The following is a 12,969-nucleotide window of genomic DNA, read 5'->3' as shown; positions in this document are numbered from 1 at the left end:
CAGGAATGAGAATTGTCTTCACTGTTTTTGCTAGAAAGAAATGGCTTTAACAGGACTTAATTAACAGGACTTCATATGTTCTGCTATCGAGAACATGAATTTTGGATGAAGTGCTAGTAACTTTTTCAACTTGAGACAGAAAAAGGAGGATATCATGCAGTGGTGGCAGAGGGAAATCGAGACATTTTGGTTGGGTTTTTGTTTGCTGTTTTCCCATGAAGAATATAAAGGGAGACAAATACACAGAAAAAGAATAATATCTATTTGGATAATGTCTACAGGTATATTTATCCTGTACATTTCAAAGCAGTTCCTCCAAAGTACTAAGTGGATTTTTTAAAAAAGTAAAAATAATAATAAAAACTCTTCTGCAAAGAGCAGCATAAAGTGATGTCTGTCTGATGGGAAAAAGTAAGCTTGTAAGTGCTGTGTTCAAGATGTGATAAATTAAATGCCAAAACAGTGCAGTTGTTGTAGGTTCAGATAAAGAAGACTTTGAGTTTCCAGGACTCCCGCCATTATTATCTTGATGTGACACCTGGGCAAATTTACTTCTTTTGTTTGTATCTCAAGTTTCCAAATCTGTAAAATAAATAAATAATGACAGTAGTATCTACCAGCACAGTGCTGGTGTGAGAACACCACCTATGTGGTGTGTGCTCCAGTCTCTGGGCTGTAAGAGTTTGCTGCTTGACCACAGTTCACAGCAGATTTGCTGAATGGTCATCTCTTCAGGTCTTGGTTTATTGTGTTATTGCTGAATACTTGAAAAATAGCTATTCCAGGTTTCCTTCTGATATTACTTTTATTTTCCTCTTTCAGATTATTTCCTTTGTTTTAACCTTGCAGCAGATCTCACTCCATACGCATGCTCCACCACTGTCCAACTTCCCTCTTTGCTATGATGGTGTAACGAAGGTCATCACAGGAGAAGGGCAGATTGTCTGTCCCAAGGGCATGTTGTAATAACAGTCCATAAAATGTCACAGAAACTTATTTGCTTTTCTTCTCTCACATGCTTGCTCCAGCCCACACGAGATTAGGGAGCTCTGGGCTCAGCTACGAAAGGAACGTCCGGAGTTCATACCCAGTTTTGAAGAGTTACTGTTGCGTGTTTCAGCATACATAAGGGAGGTGAATAACGAGAAGGAGTCTGTGGAACAGGCATTGAAGCGGTAAGGACAACATCATGGTCATTTGCTGTCAGGAAACAGCTCAAGCTTGGATGTTGCCTAAAATGCAAGGAGAGACTAGGTTACAGGATGCAGAGATTTTTCTTGCCATAATAAAATTGCTCTTCATCATGATCTGATCCTCATTGGGTTTTTTTTGCATCAGTGCCACACAGCTGTTGGTGGGAATCTCTTTCCACCCTCCTCTTCAGTTTTGTTTCTGTGTTCTTTTTCTCTCCCCTGACCTGTGTGCACCCTGTCTTTTGTAGGAAGGAGACAGACCATGACCGAGAAGTCAGGTGCCTTTATGAAGAAATGGAGCAACAGATCAAAGCAGAAAGGGAGAGGTTGATCTGCCAGGTACCTCATCTCTCTTGGCTGAAGTCAGACTTTCTCTGGTCTGATGCAGATGGTGGCTCATCTGGCCAAGGAGCAGCTCTTGTTGTTCTGCGTGTTGTATGCACAGCTGTGTATCTTATCCTCTGCAGGAAGCAGTGAGACATGACAGGAGTAACCTACTCCAGAAGGAGCTGCACAACAAAGAGCAGGAGCTGGAGAAAATCCTCTACTGCCAGAAGAAGGTAACAGGGCCCAAATCCTTTCTAAAGAAATGTGTGCCTTTCTACTAAGGCCTTTTCTGACTGAGAAGGGTTTTCATCTGCTGAGGGCTGCTGCCAGCTAATCTGGTACTAGCTAGTCTAGTTCTCTCCTGTCTTTGAAGGTGTTAAAGTGATTTGTCAAGTGATTGGTTTGTCTTCAACTGTAATATCTTCCTGTGAATATTTTTGTCATTTTTTTTCTTATCTGCTTTGTTTTCTCCTGGCACAATCTTCCTATCAGTAGTAAAATAACTATTTGGCAAGGAAGAGAGAAAAATAGGGAAGCTGTGAGTTTGGAGCCTCCTGTAGCATGTAAAAAGCTGTGTATGGACATACAAGAGCCAAATTTCTCTAGTCTGTGTTTTCAGGCTGTTTTCAAATAACCCAGAGTCAACAATTCTGTGATGCTTAGAGCTGTATGTAATGTATATTTGCATTTCAGCACCTAATGATGTACTGAGTAATCAGTTACAAAAATGATCAAAGCAGAAACTTTCCTTTAGTCTCCCATCCCTGACATGGATATTTGTAGGGGATGGTCCACTTGGGATGTCTTTTTTGTCTGAAGAACTGAGGCATGACCCCCACAGAAACAAGTAATGGGAGGTCACCTGTCAGATGCTGGTGACTTGGAGTATCCAATCTGGATACCTAGTGTGATGAAACAGCACTTGCCTGAAATAATCAGTTTATTACGCAGCAACTGGAAAAGTCAGCAAAACTTAGGTGCCATTAGGAAGGATATTGAGCATGAGATAGAGGACGTAATTTTCCTGCTGCCCACACCTTTGATGTGCCTCAATTGGTGTGTGCAGTTCTGCTTTCCTCTGACTTCACTGTGTCCTTCACAGTGAATATGAAGCTACAGACAACTAATATGGTTAAGGAAATGGAGCACCTGACTCCGAAGAAAAAAATATAAAAGCTTAGACTTGATTTTGGAGACGGTGAAACTGAAGAAAGATATAAGTGAGTTTTATGGACTCAAGAAGGTGATGGATGAGGTCCGTATTGTTCTCTAAATCCTGCGACAGCAGAGGTTAGGGACAGTCAGTGAGATCAGTATGAGTTTGATTTAGAAGAACATCTTTACACAGAGATTATTGCAGGCTGTAACACCAGTTAAAAAATTGATTGGACTAACAAATGGGCAACACCTTCATAAATGTTTGTTAAAAGGAGGAGTAGTCTCTAACATCCCTATTCCAGGGGACGAAAGATGCTGGAGGGAATGGACCACATTTAGGTGTCCAGGTGTTATGGGAGAAGCCCCTGGTTGCTCTTCCTAGGTAGCATCTCCTCTTTCTATGGGTTGTCTCCTCTTTCTATGGCCATATGGACATTTATTCAAATGGTCATTTCTGATGCTCTTAACTCTGAGACTTGTACTTAAGCTATGTGGATAATTAGGTCCCTCTTGTGGCATAAGACCAGTACGGTGATTGTGCTGTTCTATGGTGTAGCTTCCAACATAGGTGGGAAAGAGACTTCTTAGGCAGGGACACGTAGTTTACTTAAAGCCTGTCCTTTGGTTTATTGAAAGATCCAAAGGCCATGGACAGTGATTCCTGTTTCTTAGTCTTAACTCCACTGCTCTGCATGTGTGGTAATGCTCAAATTTTCCCTGATGTACAAAGGACTGGAAGTCTTCAGACAATGCTGAGCATAACTTGTGCTTGTAACCCCAGAAGGCAGAGGGATGAGGCTTGTGTTCCAAGTAACCAAGGAAAGGTCAGGTCTGTTCAGTCCTGCTCATGACTATTCTAAGTGTGTGCTGGGAGACAGCAGGGTAGCAAAATAACCCCAGTTTACCTTGTGCCACAGTGGGCTGCTTTACTTTTCATTTGAGAGTCTATCTGAAGGTGCAGAAAAGGCTGGCTGAAAGTATAAATGGGTTTCCACAGGAGTCCCTGCTCCATGGCTGCAAGGGTAGATTGTATAATTTTATTTTGGAGCTGCAAGTTCTCAGATGGTTACCACAATTTTTGTGTATCACCAGCTTCATCTGAGGGCCCTGGTTAGCTGGTATCACAGAATCACAACATTATTCTGGTTGGAAAAGACCTTTAAGATTGGTCCCAACCATAAGCAAACTCAACCAACCATTAACCTAACGCTACCAAGTCCAGTGCTTAAGCACCACATCTATACATCTTTTAGACACCTCTAGGAATAGTGATTCTGTCACCTCCCTGGGCAGCCTATTTCAGTGTTTTATAACCCTTTCAGTGAAGAAGTTTCTTCTAAAAGCTAATCTAAATTTCCCCTGGTGCAACTTGAGTCCATTTCATCTAGTCATGTTGCTTGCTACTAGGGAAAGGAGACCAACTCTCACCTTGCTAAAACCTCCTTTCAGTTAGTTGTAAAAAAGCCATAAGGTCTCCTCCTTTCAGCCTCCTTTTCTCTATGGCTGGCTAGATTCTGAAGTGTCATTGTGATCTTTCTCAAGATGCAAGACTTGTCATCTGAGATGGACAGGTTTGACAACTTCATGTGGCTTTGACCCTTTCCCAGAGTACACCAGCCATTTGTGAGGAATCACATCACTGGTTGAGTACATGACTGCAGTCTTTTAACTTCCTAAATCAGGCTTGTTAGTTGTGCTGGAGTCTTATGCTGTCTAGAGTGCAATGGTGCCTCAGTGGCAGTTAAGTATTTCTAGCCTGAGGTCCTGTCTCCAACAGTAGCTAAGGCCACCCAATCACTTGACTTTCTAGGTATAGTGTGAGATACCCCTAGCACCTCAATATATTCCCCTTTTCACCTGCCATGGGCTCAGGAAGCCCCCAAACTAGAGGATGCATTTCAACAACTGTGCTTTGTAAGTCCTCACAGACACGCTCCTGCTTCTGCCAAATTTTTCTGCAGTCCTCCTTTCAGCGTCCTTTGCACTCTGATTTCTACAATACCTGAGAGCAGCAAGCTCCTCAGGCTGCCTGAAGCACTTTCTTAGCTGTGCCTGACTAATTGCATTGCTTGCTCCTCAGTGCTGATGTAATGAGAAACAATTGCTTCCACTGTTAGTTCTGTAAACCTAAGTTGTGTTTACCTCCCTTGTTTATATCTACTTTTTCAGCCTGTTTTTCTAGGCATGCTTGTAGCACAAAACCCTTTCTCACTATGTTTAACCCTTCCTCCTCCTCTCCCATTGCAGCTGGAACATCAGCTACAGTCTCTGAGCTCGGAACAGCTGGAGACTCGCATGCAGAACGAAAGGCTCCGGTACCTGAATGAAAACCTGCTGGAAGAGCTGGAGAAAAGCAAATGGGAGCTGGAGGCAGTGAAGGGGCAATTACAGAAGCTCCAGAAAGAGGCTCAGCTCGAACAAGAGCAGAAGGACAGGTGAGATGAGGGCAGGAAAGGGGGTGTCCGGGGCAGAGACCCAGGCAGAGGAGGAAAGGTGGGCAAGTAGTTAAAGGAAAAAGCTTTAGTCTCATCAGAGGATTACTTGTCTGTTCTTGAGGAAAAGAAGTAATATTCCAGTAATTTGAATAGGGAGTGATACTGCTACCTCCTGCCTACCTTTAGTAGGAAAGGAATATGTTTGTTGATATTTGGCTATGAAAACACTAAAAAATATAGGTGTTCCTCAGCCTAAAGGAAGCTTCTTCTTCATGTATTTTCCAGTTCACCATCACCTCTCTACAGTTTCTACAGATCCTTTTCTAATCATTTGTTGTCCTGTTTCTGGACTTAATCTAAAAATACTTAGCTGAAACATTGGAGTGTTTCAGGTCCAGATGGCACTGAGCATCCTTCCCATCTCTAGCAGCTGCGGAAACTGGAGTATGAAAGGAGAAAATGGGTTGCCTGCCCTCATGTTGGAGGAAGGCAGGAGAGCTGGGTTAATAACCCTGCCATGCCAGCTCCTGTGGTAATGCTGATTCCTCTGAATTTTCCTAACATAAGCAGGCCCTTATCTTTGAGAATACCATGAGTATCCATGAGAAAGGGATCTTCATATTTCTTCTCCTGTTAATTTACTTCCCCTTTTAAAATCCTCTTTACCCAGGGATGTGTTTAGAGTCTCCAAGAACATGCAGAAAGAGAAACAAAGCCTCCTTCGGCAGCTGGAGCTCCTCAGGTAAAAACAAGCTTGGGGAAGATGCTGAGCTCCTGTGCATGTAAGGGGCTGAGGTTTCAGTGCTGTGCTTGTTTTACCCATGGAAGGCTATGGGAAGTGTATTCATGCAGTCCTCAGACATTGCTTGTTGTTCAGGGTCCAGACAGAGTTGTGCAATCTGGCCATCTCTGGCAGAGTACAGGCTATATTATTTCACCAAGTAATCCCAAGTAATGCAGGAATTTAGTCTTTCCTGCTGGCTAGGGGAACCACGTGACATCCATCACCTGAGCTGGGATACATGGAAATCCCAACATATCCGACATAAATGACATGTTTATCTGTGTTCCAAGCTCTCTTTCTGTCCTAGCTTTCAAATGTTGGTCTTTACTTCATTTTTGATGAGTGCTTCATTGTGTCTCTCCTGTGTCTTCCTTTGGAGTAGGGAGATGAACAAGAAACTTCGAGATAAGCGAGATGCTTTTGAAGCCAAGAAGCTGGTTAGTTTAAGAAAGAAAATCCTAATTCCTAGCCACCCTCCTTTCATCTGCTGCTGTTGCTGTCATCACTCGGAAGCCTGTCACTTCCACGGGGGACAGTGATCTGAACTCACAAGGCCTGGTGTGGTGCTTAATACAAACTTCACAGCACTTCTTTGCCTGTGCTAGAGATGAGCTCTGCTGGTTGCTGTTGCAATCTGCCGAGGTTTCACCCAAGGCACATTAGCTTGTGACTGTCAAACAGCCCTGTGCAGGACTGCAGTGGGTACTGTCTGCTGCACAGCTGGGATCTGTGCATTTTGACAGGCACTGGGCACATGCAAGGAGGTGAGTAAAGCTGGATGCATCCCTGCAGCTGAGTGGTGAGGAAGAAGAATATGGATTCCCAGATATGTTGCCAGCTGACTTGGGGTGGAGGGCCGTGGGAGGGATTTTGAGTTTCTCTGACCCCTTGAGTTTGTAGCATATGTTTTCAGATGCTGCTCTGGGGCAGCTCCCCATTCCCGTGAGCTCTGCTGGGGTGGAGGTGCAGCAGTAAGCCTTGTGTCATAGGGCTAGGAGAAAGCAGGGAACCTCTAGCATCTGGAACAGTCAACTCCATCTATCCCTGGCTTTTTCCAGTCTCCAAGATAAGTACAAATATGTGATCTATTTTTAAGTCTTATTATTTTTTTATTGAAAAATTCTTTGTGGTCCCAAATGTCCCTTGCAAGTCTGTTCTGTGCTCTTTTTGGACCCATCCCTGCCTGCTCTGCCACCATGCTTCACTTGAAGATGTAGAAGTAGCTGTGAGCACAGGCAGTGGTAGGCTGGGAGAGACTTTCTGGCTGGTATGTAAAGGAACATGGAAGGAAGCACAGGGATTGTGCCCAGTTGGGGATGAGTTGCCCTGCTGGGGGAGAGGCTGGAGATCTTCTCCAAGTGGACCAGCAGCTGTGTAAAGTAACTTGAGTAACTGTTTTGGATGGAGGTGAGTTGCGTGTGCATGTGCCTTTGTGTGTGTATTTCTGAAATCTGAAGGATGATTATTATTTTTTCTTTCCATTTTTAAAGCCGCGAAGTATGTGTGTGCACCAGACCTTCCTAATCAATAAATCAATAAATAAAGTCAATCTGTAGTAGAGTCCAGTACAAGCAAGCAAAGAAAAGGTTTGTTCTCGTCTTGCCATGCGTAGTGCTTTATCCACTTCTAGATTCCTGTGGGTGGGATGGGTGGCCTGTGGAAACCACAGTTGAAGTATATGCCTCTGTGCAAAGCTTGTCCATTTCGCCCTCTATTATCTTTTTTTTTGCCACTAGGACCTGCTCAGGGCTGCTCTGAAACATGACAGTTGCAGGTGGACGTAAGAGAGAGACAGCAGAGAGTCATAGTAGAGAGGACCCACTTTCTCCCTCATATTTGTGCTGGCAACAGGGAAGGGGCAGCAGGGTGAACTCATCCTAGCATCATTGCTCATCTGGCAAGCCTGTGTCATGCTGGGCAGATTAAGCCTGTACTGAAGTAAGGTTTTTTCCTTTGTCAGCCAGGACATCTTGTTGGTCACTCTCATTTCAGTCCACAGGAAAACAGGGCTCCGAGGGATTACAGAGACGCTGTTATTATTGTACACCTACAGAAGATCTGCTATCCAGCCTGTTTCACTGTAAGGGGAAAGAAAACAGCAATACTTCCCTGCCGCAGCAAAAAGGAGAGTCTAGCCTTCTGATGAGAATGCCTAGTATGTAACACACTTTCTGGCAGAGTGTACCAATGCTTTTACTGGCTAAAAAGAAACCCAAGGCCTTGATAACCTCTGTTCATGCTGGGAAGAGTGGTGGTTTCACTGTGAAATGAAGGTGTCATGAACAGTGGTTCTTCCATAGCAAAGATTGTGAAGTGGTTGGAAGGAGGAGTTGGGCTGTATGTGGCTGATGGCAAACCTGCCACTGCTCCTTTGCAATTCTTTGTGCCCAGCTTAATATCTTGCTCTTCGTAAGAGTTTCTGACCTTGCCAAATAGGCAGACCCTGGCCCCACAGCACTGTGGGACACTATTTTGCCCCAGCGGCTAGATGGTATTGTGTGGCTATTTCTGCCTATGTGCAAACCACTGCTGGGTCCTTTTAAGACCCAGGGGTTGCAGGTTCAGTTTCACACCCATGACCCACCTGGCTATGGAGCTGTGTTTTCATACTGTATGTTGACAGAGCAAATTTCATGTCTACTTGCCATGAAGAGTGTTTTGGGACTTGGTCTACATTGGACATGTGTTTGTATTTCACAGATAAACAAGAATTTTTCCTATCCCATGGATAAACCAGGATCTTTCCCATCCAAAATGCCTCTACATGCGCTGCTCTTTTTATGGAATCCTTGCCATCATGTGTTGTACAGCTGTGAGGTCTTATCTGTCCCTTTACCATCCCAGTGAAGAGCCAAACACAAACTTGGCAGGCCTATAAAGCATGGCAGAAACAATGGCAAAATATACCTTCTTGTTTCTCCTTTCTTAGCCAGGTACCTGCTCTGCAGATTGCCTGGGACTCCCTTTGCTCCATAAGTGACTTGAAACTTGCGAGTCAGCTCCAGGGGGCTGCAACACAATTTCCCTGTTTCTGTGTATCTTTGAGTGAATCTGCTCCAACCCTGAGAATTTCCCCACTGGAGAACCACCAGTTGGCTGAACTACAGCCTGTTAGCAGTGTTAACCAAAGAGTCACTCTTTACTTAGGATCCTTTGCCAATCCTATCTGCTTTTTCTTTCTCTGGGGAGTTGGTAAACACTGGTAAACACAAGTGTGTAGTCTGAGGTAAGTAGGAGGAAGGCATGGAGCAGAACGTTTGTGTAAGGCAGAGCACATGCATTACACTTTGCAGAGCAGTCTCCTTTCTTTCCTATGGTGCATATGCAGCTCTGGCTGAGTACTGGAAGGCATCTCAGAGCAAACAGCCCTTACTGAAGAAAAGGTCAGTGCTAGAGAGTTAGCTGCTGGACAACAAGCTTGGTCAAATGGTTAGGTGAGTGTCTGTGTTGTGTTTGTGGTGTCAGTCTGTGCTTGCTGGAATCCTTTCTCAGTCAAGCTATGTCCTTTGTCTAGTTCTCCCACCGTAGTGCTGGTTTTGAGACCATGGAGGGCGGGGAATGGATATGCAGCTTGCTAGTGGCTCTCGCTGTCTCTTGGCATCAGGTGGTGCTTGCTCAGCATGAAATCCTGTCCACTCGCCAGAGCCCATATCCCTGGGGCATGGGAGAGGGCAGGGCAGGAGTTGCACAAGGCTTGTGTTCTCTCTGGCAGCTGAAAGCCCAGAGGGCCCAGCTTCATCTCCCTCCACAGCTGTGCAGATGCTCACCCGGCACACCAGGCCTCTCCTTCAGCCAGGGCAGGCAAACATGTCTGTGTGGCCACGGTCTTATTTTTTTTTCCATTCTACATGCAGACTGTGCCGTGGCTTCAATACCCATGTATGCCTGCTTGCCTAAACTATGCTGGCATCAGCCCTTACCAACCAACTAGTTGTGTGACCAGCACACTGGTATTGGCCAAAAGCCTGGTTCATCTGAGAGGCAGGAGAGGCCAGCCCAGCCCTGACCTGGTTTGGAGCTGGATCTTCTCTGTAACTACTGGTCCTAAACAGGTTTTAAAGGTGGCCTGCTTCCCTGTTTCTTACCAGGTCTCTGCAGAACATTCCACCGCTTCTCCCCTGCCACAGTTTCTCCTGGTGCCAAGCAGAGACACAGGCCTAGGTTCAGAGTTTCTTCCAGATTCAACTTGCCCTTAATGCTTGCAATTGTGGCATTTAAGAATTGAGTTTGCGGTTCCTGAGTTCATGGGCTGATGGAAAAGCAGGTGGAGCAGGCCTGATTCTTCAGCCCAGGCTGGGAGGTCGCTTGAATAGGTCTGAGGCAGAGCTCTTTCCTGGCTGTGTGACTGGCAGACATGCTATCCATGGGATCAGACATCCAAGTTCTCCCAAGATTTTCCTTGCAGAGATTCTGCTAGCTGCTCCGGGCATAAACCCACTGGAAAGGCTTAACAGGTGAAGAAGTCCTTCCAGCGAGGATGATGTGAGAAGGGGAGAAGTATTTGTTTGTCCTGTCTCTGTCCCAGTGCTATGTCATACCACAATGACTGAGAAACATTAATAAAATCCATTAGGTATGGAGTCACTGTTCAGAAAGACTTGTGTTTGTCCCTTTCTTGCTCCCTTGAAGAGGCTTGTGAGTCCCAGCCCCTCATTGCTGCAACTCCTGCCAACCCTGGGAGATGAGCCCCGTTCCCCTGAGCCTGAGATGCCTGTTTTCTACGAGGAGAGGTTCCAGCTGGCCTGGCTCTGGTCTGACATTTGGGGAAGATGCAGGGAGGACAACCAGGAATGTGAGCTCCCTTTCACAAAAAAGGTGTAGGCATGGCAGCAGGTAAGTTTTGCAGCCCTGATGAGGTATACTTGAAGGACTGACAGAAGAGATTCGTTGCCTTGATTCCTGCGCTAGTAGCAAGAGAAAAATGTTGCAAAGAGAGGTGGGATGTGCTGCCTCTGAAGAGTTTGGTTGTACTAAGCCTCTGGTCTCTCTAATTTACTTCCAAATGCAATCTGGTGGCCAATGAAAGCAATGGAGATTCCTGTGGTGGATAAAGCCTTTTGAGTTCTAAGCCTTCTCACTCCCTTTGTCTAGTTCTTTAACTATAGAAAGCCAAGGGAGAGCCAAGATACTGCCTTGCTCCCTAGCAATGATTCCAGTAGTCTGAAACAGTTATTTTAGCGGTTCTTTTGAACGCTGTTCCTCTACTTACCATTTCAGGTCTAACCCCAGTGAACAAAGTGCAGCAGCCTGCTCTTGTGTAGGCATAGTCAGGACAACACCTATTCCCCACAACCACAGCTTAGGCAGAGGTTCGGGGAATTTCTTGCCATGGAGAACACAGTGTGTCTGGTTGGAAGCTTTATAAAAGCTTTATAAGACAAACATCTTCTGGGTCCTGGCTCCCTTACTTTGGACCAGGCATGGATGCAGGCCAGAGCAGATCCAACACCAGGCAAAGTGACCACTGTGTGAGCATGCTCCCTGCAATTTGCACACCTGTGGCAGGTTTCTGCTGCCTGAAGTCAGTAGGGATGGCAGGGCAGGGATGTCCCGCTTCTTTGAACATGGCTATGTGCCTTCAGCAGAGGGCACACGCTGCCTGCAGCCTCCCCAGCACAAGCAGCCAGTCCTCCCCCTGCTGCCTGCAGCCAAAACCCTTCTCACTTACCTCAAAACTTTATTACTTTTTTTTTTTTTTTTTAAATGTTGTATTTGGTAACAAAAATAAAGGGGGTTTGTTTTTGTTTTTGTTAAAATGTTTTTCCTGGTGCCACTTTTGCATGCTTTGCCTATTTTTTCTGTACTGGGGGAAGTAGGAGGCAAAGAATCCTTGAAAAAAAACAAAAGGTGGGAATTTTTATTAAAATTAATGAAATACATGTTGGCACATACAAGTACAGCATAGCTCAGAGGAGCTGCCTTTCATTCCCTAAGGGTGCTGCTGGTGCCTTAGACACAGGGAGGATGGGGACTGTACACATGAACTAGAGTTCCTGCAAGTGTTGTATGTACACTAATTGGGTCCTATTGATTGTTCTGGGAATTTGCAACCTCCTCCTCTTCCCCTACCCCATCACCCTCCCACCATATTTATCGTGCCTGTGGACTTTAATAGACAATTGGCCTCTGTGGACCTTCCCTTCACCTTCCCAGTGGATGTGGCAGTGGAAGAAGCCAGCAGAAAGAAGTGTAAATACTACCCAGGCAATGAGACATGTCTAAAGACAGGAGAAGGAAGCAGCACAACCTTCAGAGAGATAAGTAGACAGAAGGACAGATGGTCGTTGGTAGAACATGCTGAATGGTTGAAGATGACTTTGATGGGTGACACTTGACTGTAGAAAAATACAAATGGATTAAATGATGCTCCACTGCCTCCTAGAGGGCAGCCTGTTGGCATCAAAACCAGGATGAGTCTAATTACTTGGAGCTCTTTCTCAAACACCTGCTAGCAGGGACTGGAGGGTTTCTGACTATCCATCTACCTCCATGTGCATAGGTTTGCAGTGCCAGGGTCCAATGCCTAAATCAAAGGACAGTCCTGCAGATGGGCTTTTCAAAGCTGCATCCCTTTCTTCCATTGTTGGAACCAACCAGCTGTTCCCCTAACGGCATCTTTTAAAGTGCTGTTTGTAGGGAACTCTGGCATTGGATAGACTTCCTTCATCCACCACTTCTGCTATGACAAGTTCTTGGCTGAGCTCAATGCAACCATTGGTAAGTGATAGGGTTCCTGACTCATCTGGCTAAGAAGGGAGGGAAAGTCAGCCTGGGCCCATGGTTTTTATCTGTATTTTAGCCCAGCTAAAAGTAAAGATGGTCCCTCAGCTAATTTTGAATCAATCTTGCAATTTCCTTGAACCTAAATAGTGTTGATCTTGGACATTGGCCTTGCTATGGCAAGCTGCTCTCTCCCCATCCTATCTTATGATTATAGTTACTTGCCTGACAGGTATTGATTACCAGGTGAGTCTGATGGTGGATAACACCCAGGTTGCCTTACAGCTGTGGGATACAACTGGACAAGAAAGGTAAGCAATTTCTGTGAGGATGCCCATATGAAATTCTCAGT

The 12,969-nt window shown here is 45.3% G+C and overlaps 1 protein-coding gene across 1 annotated transcript in view; it reads left to right on the top strand.

Annotated features, from left to right (window-relative positions):
- Positions 1 to 12,969, top strand: part of CRACR2B (calcium release activated channel regulator 2B) — a 24,955-nt gene that overhangs the window by 6,019 nt on the left and 5,967 nt on the right. Inside the window, 11 exon segments of the mRNA XM_009996417.1 lie at positions 1,029 to 1,175; positions 1,442 to 1,532; positions 1,661 to 1,753; positions 4,926 to 5,113; positions 5,784 to 5,855; positions 6,280 to 6,334; positions 9,246 to 9,331; positions 12,013 to 12,307; positions 12,472 to 12,513; positions 12,515 to 12,614; positions 12,850 to 12,928. Coding sequence (XP_009994719.1) covers positions 1,029 to 1,175; positions 1,442 to 1,532; positions 1,661 to 1,753; positions 4,926 to 5,113; positions 5,784 to 5,855; positions 6,280 to 6,334; positions 9,246 to 9,331; positions 12,013 to 12,307; positions 12,472 to 12,513; positions 12,515 to 12,614; positions 12,850 to 12,928 — 1,248 coding nt within the window.

This window comes from Chaetura pelagica, unplaced genomic scaffold (genome assembly GCF_000747805.2).
Source record: "Chaetura pelagica isolate M959 unplaced genomic scaffold, ChaPel_1.0 scaffold74, whole genome shotgun sequence".
NCBI lineage: Eukaryota > Metazoa > Chordata > Aves > Apodiformes > Apodidae > Chaetura > Chaetura pelagica.
Note: the sequence above shows the minus strand (reverse complement) of the source record. Positions and strands in the feature narration are given on the sequence as shown.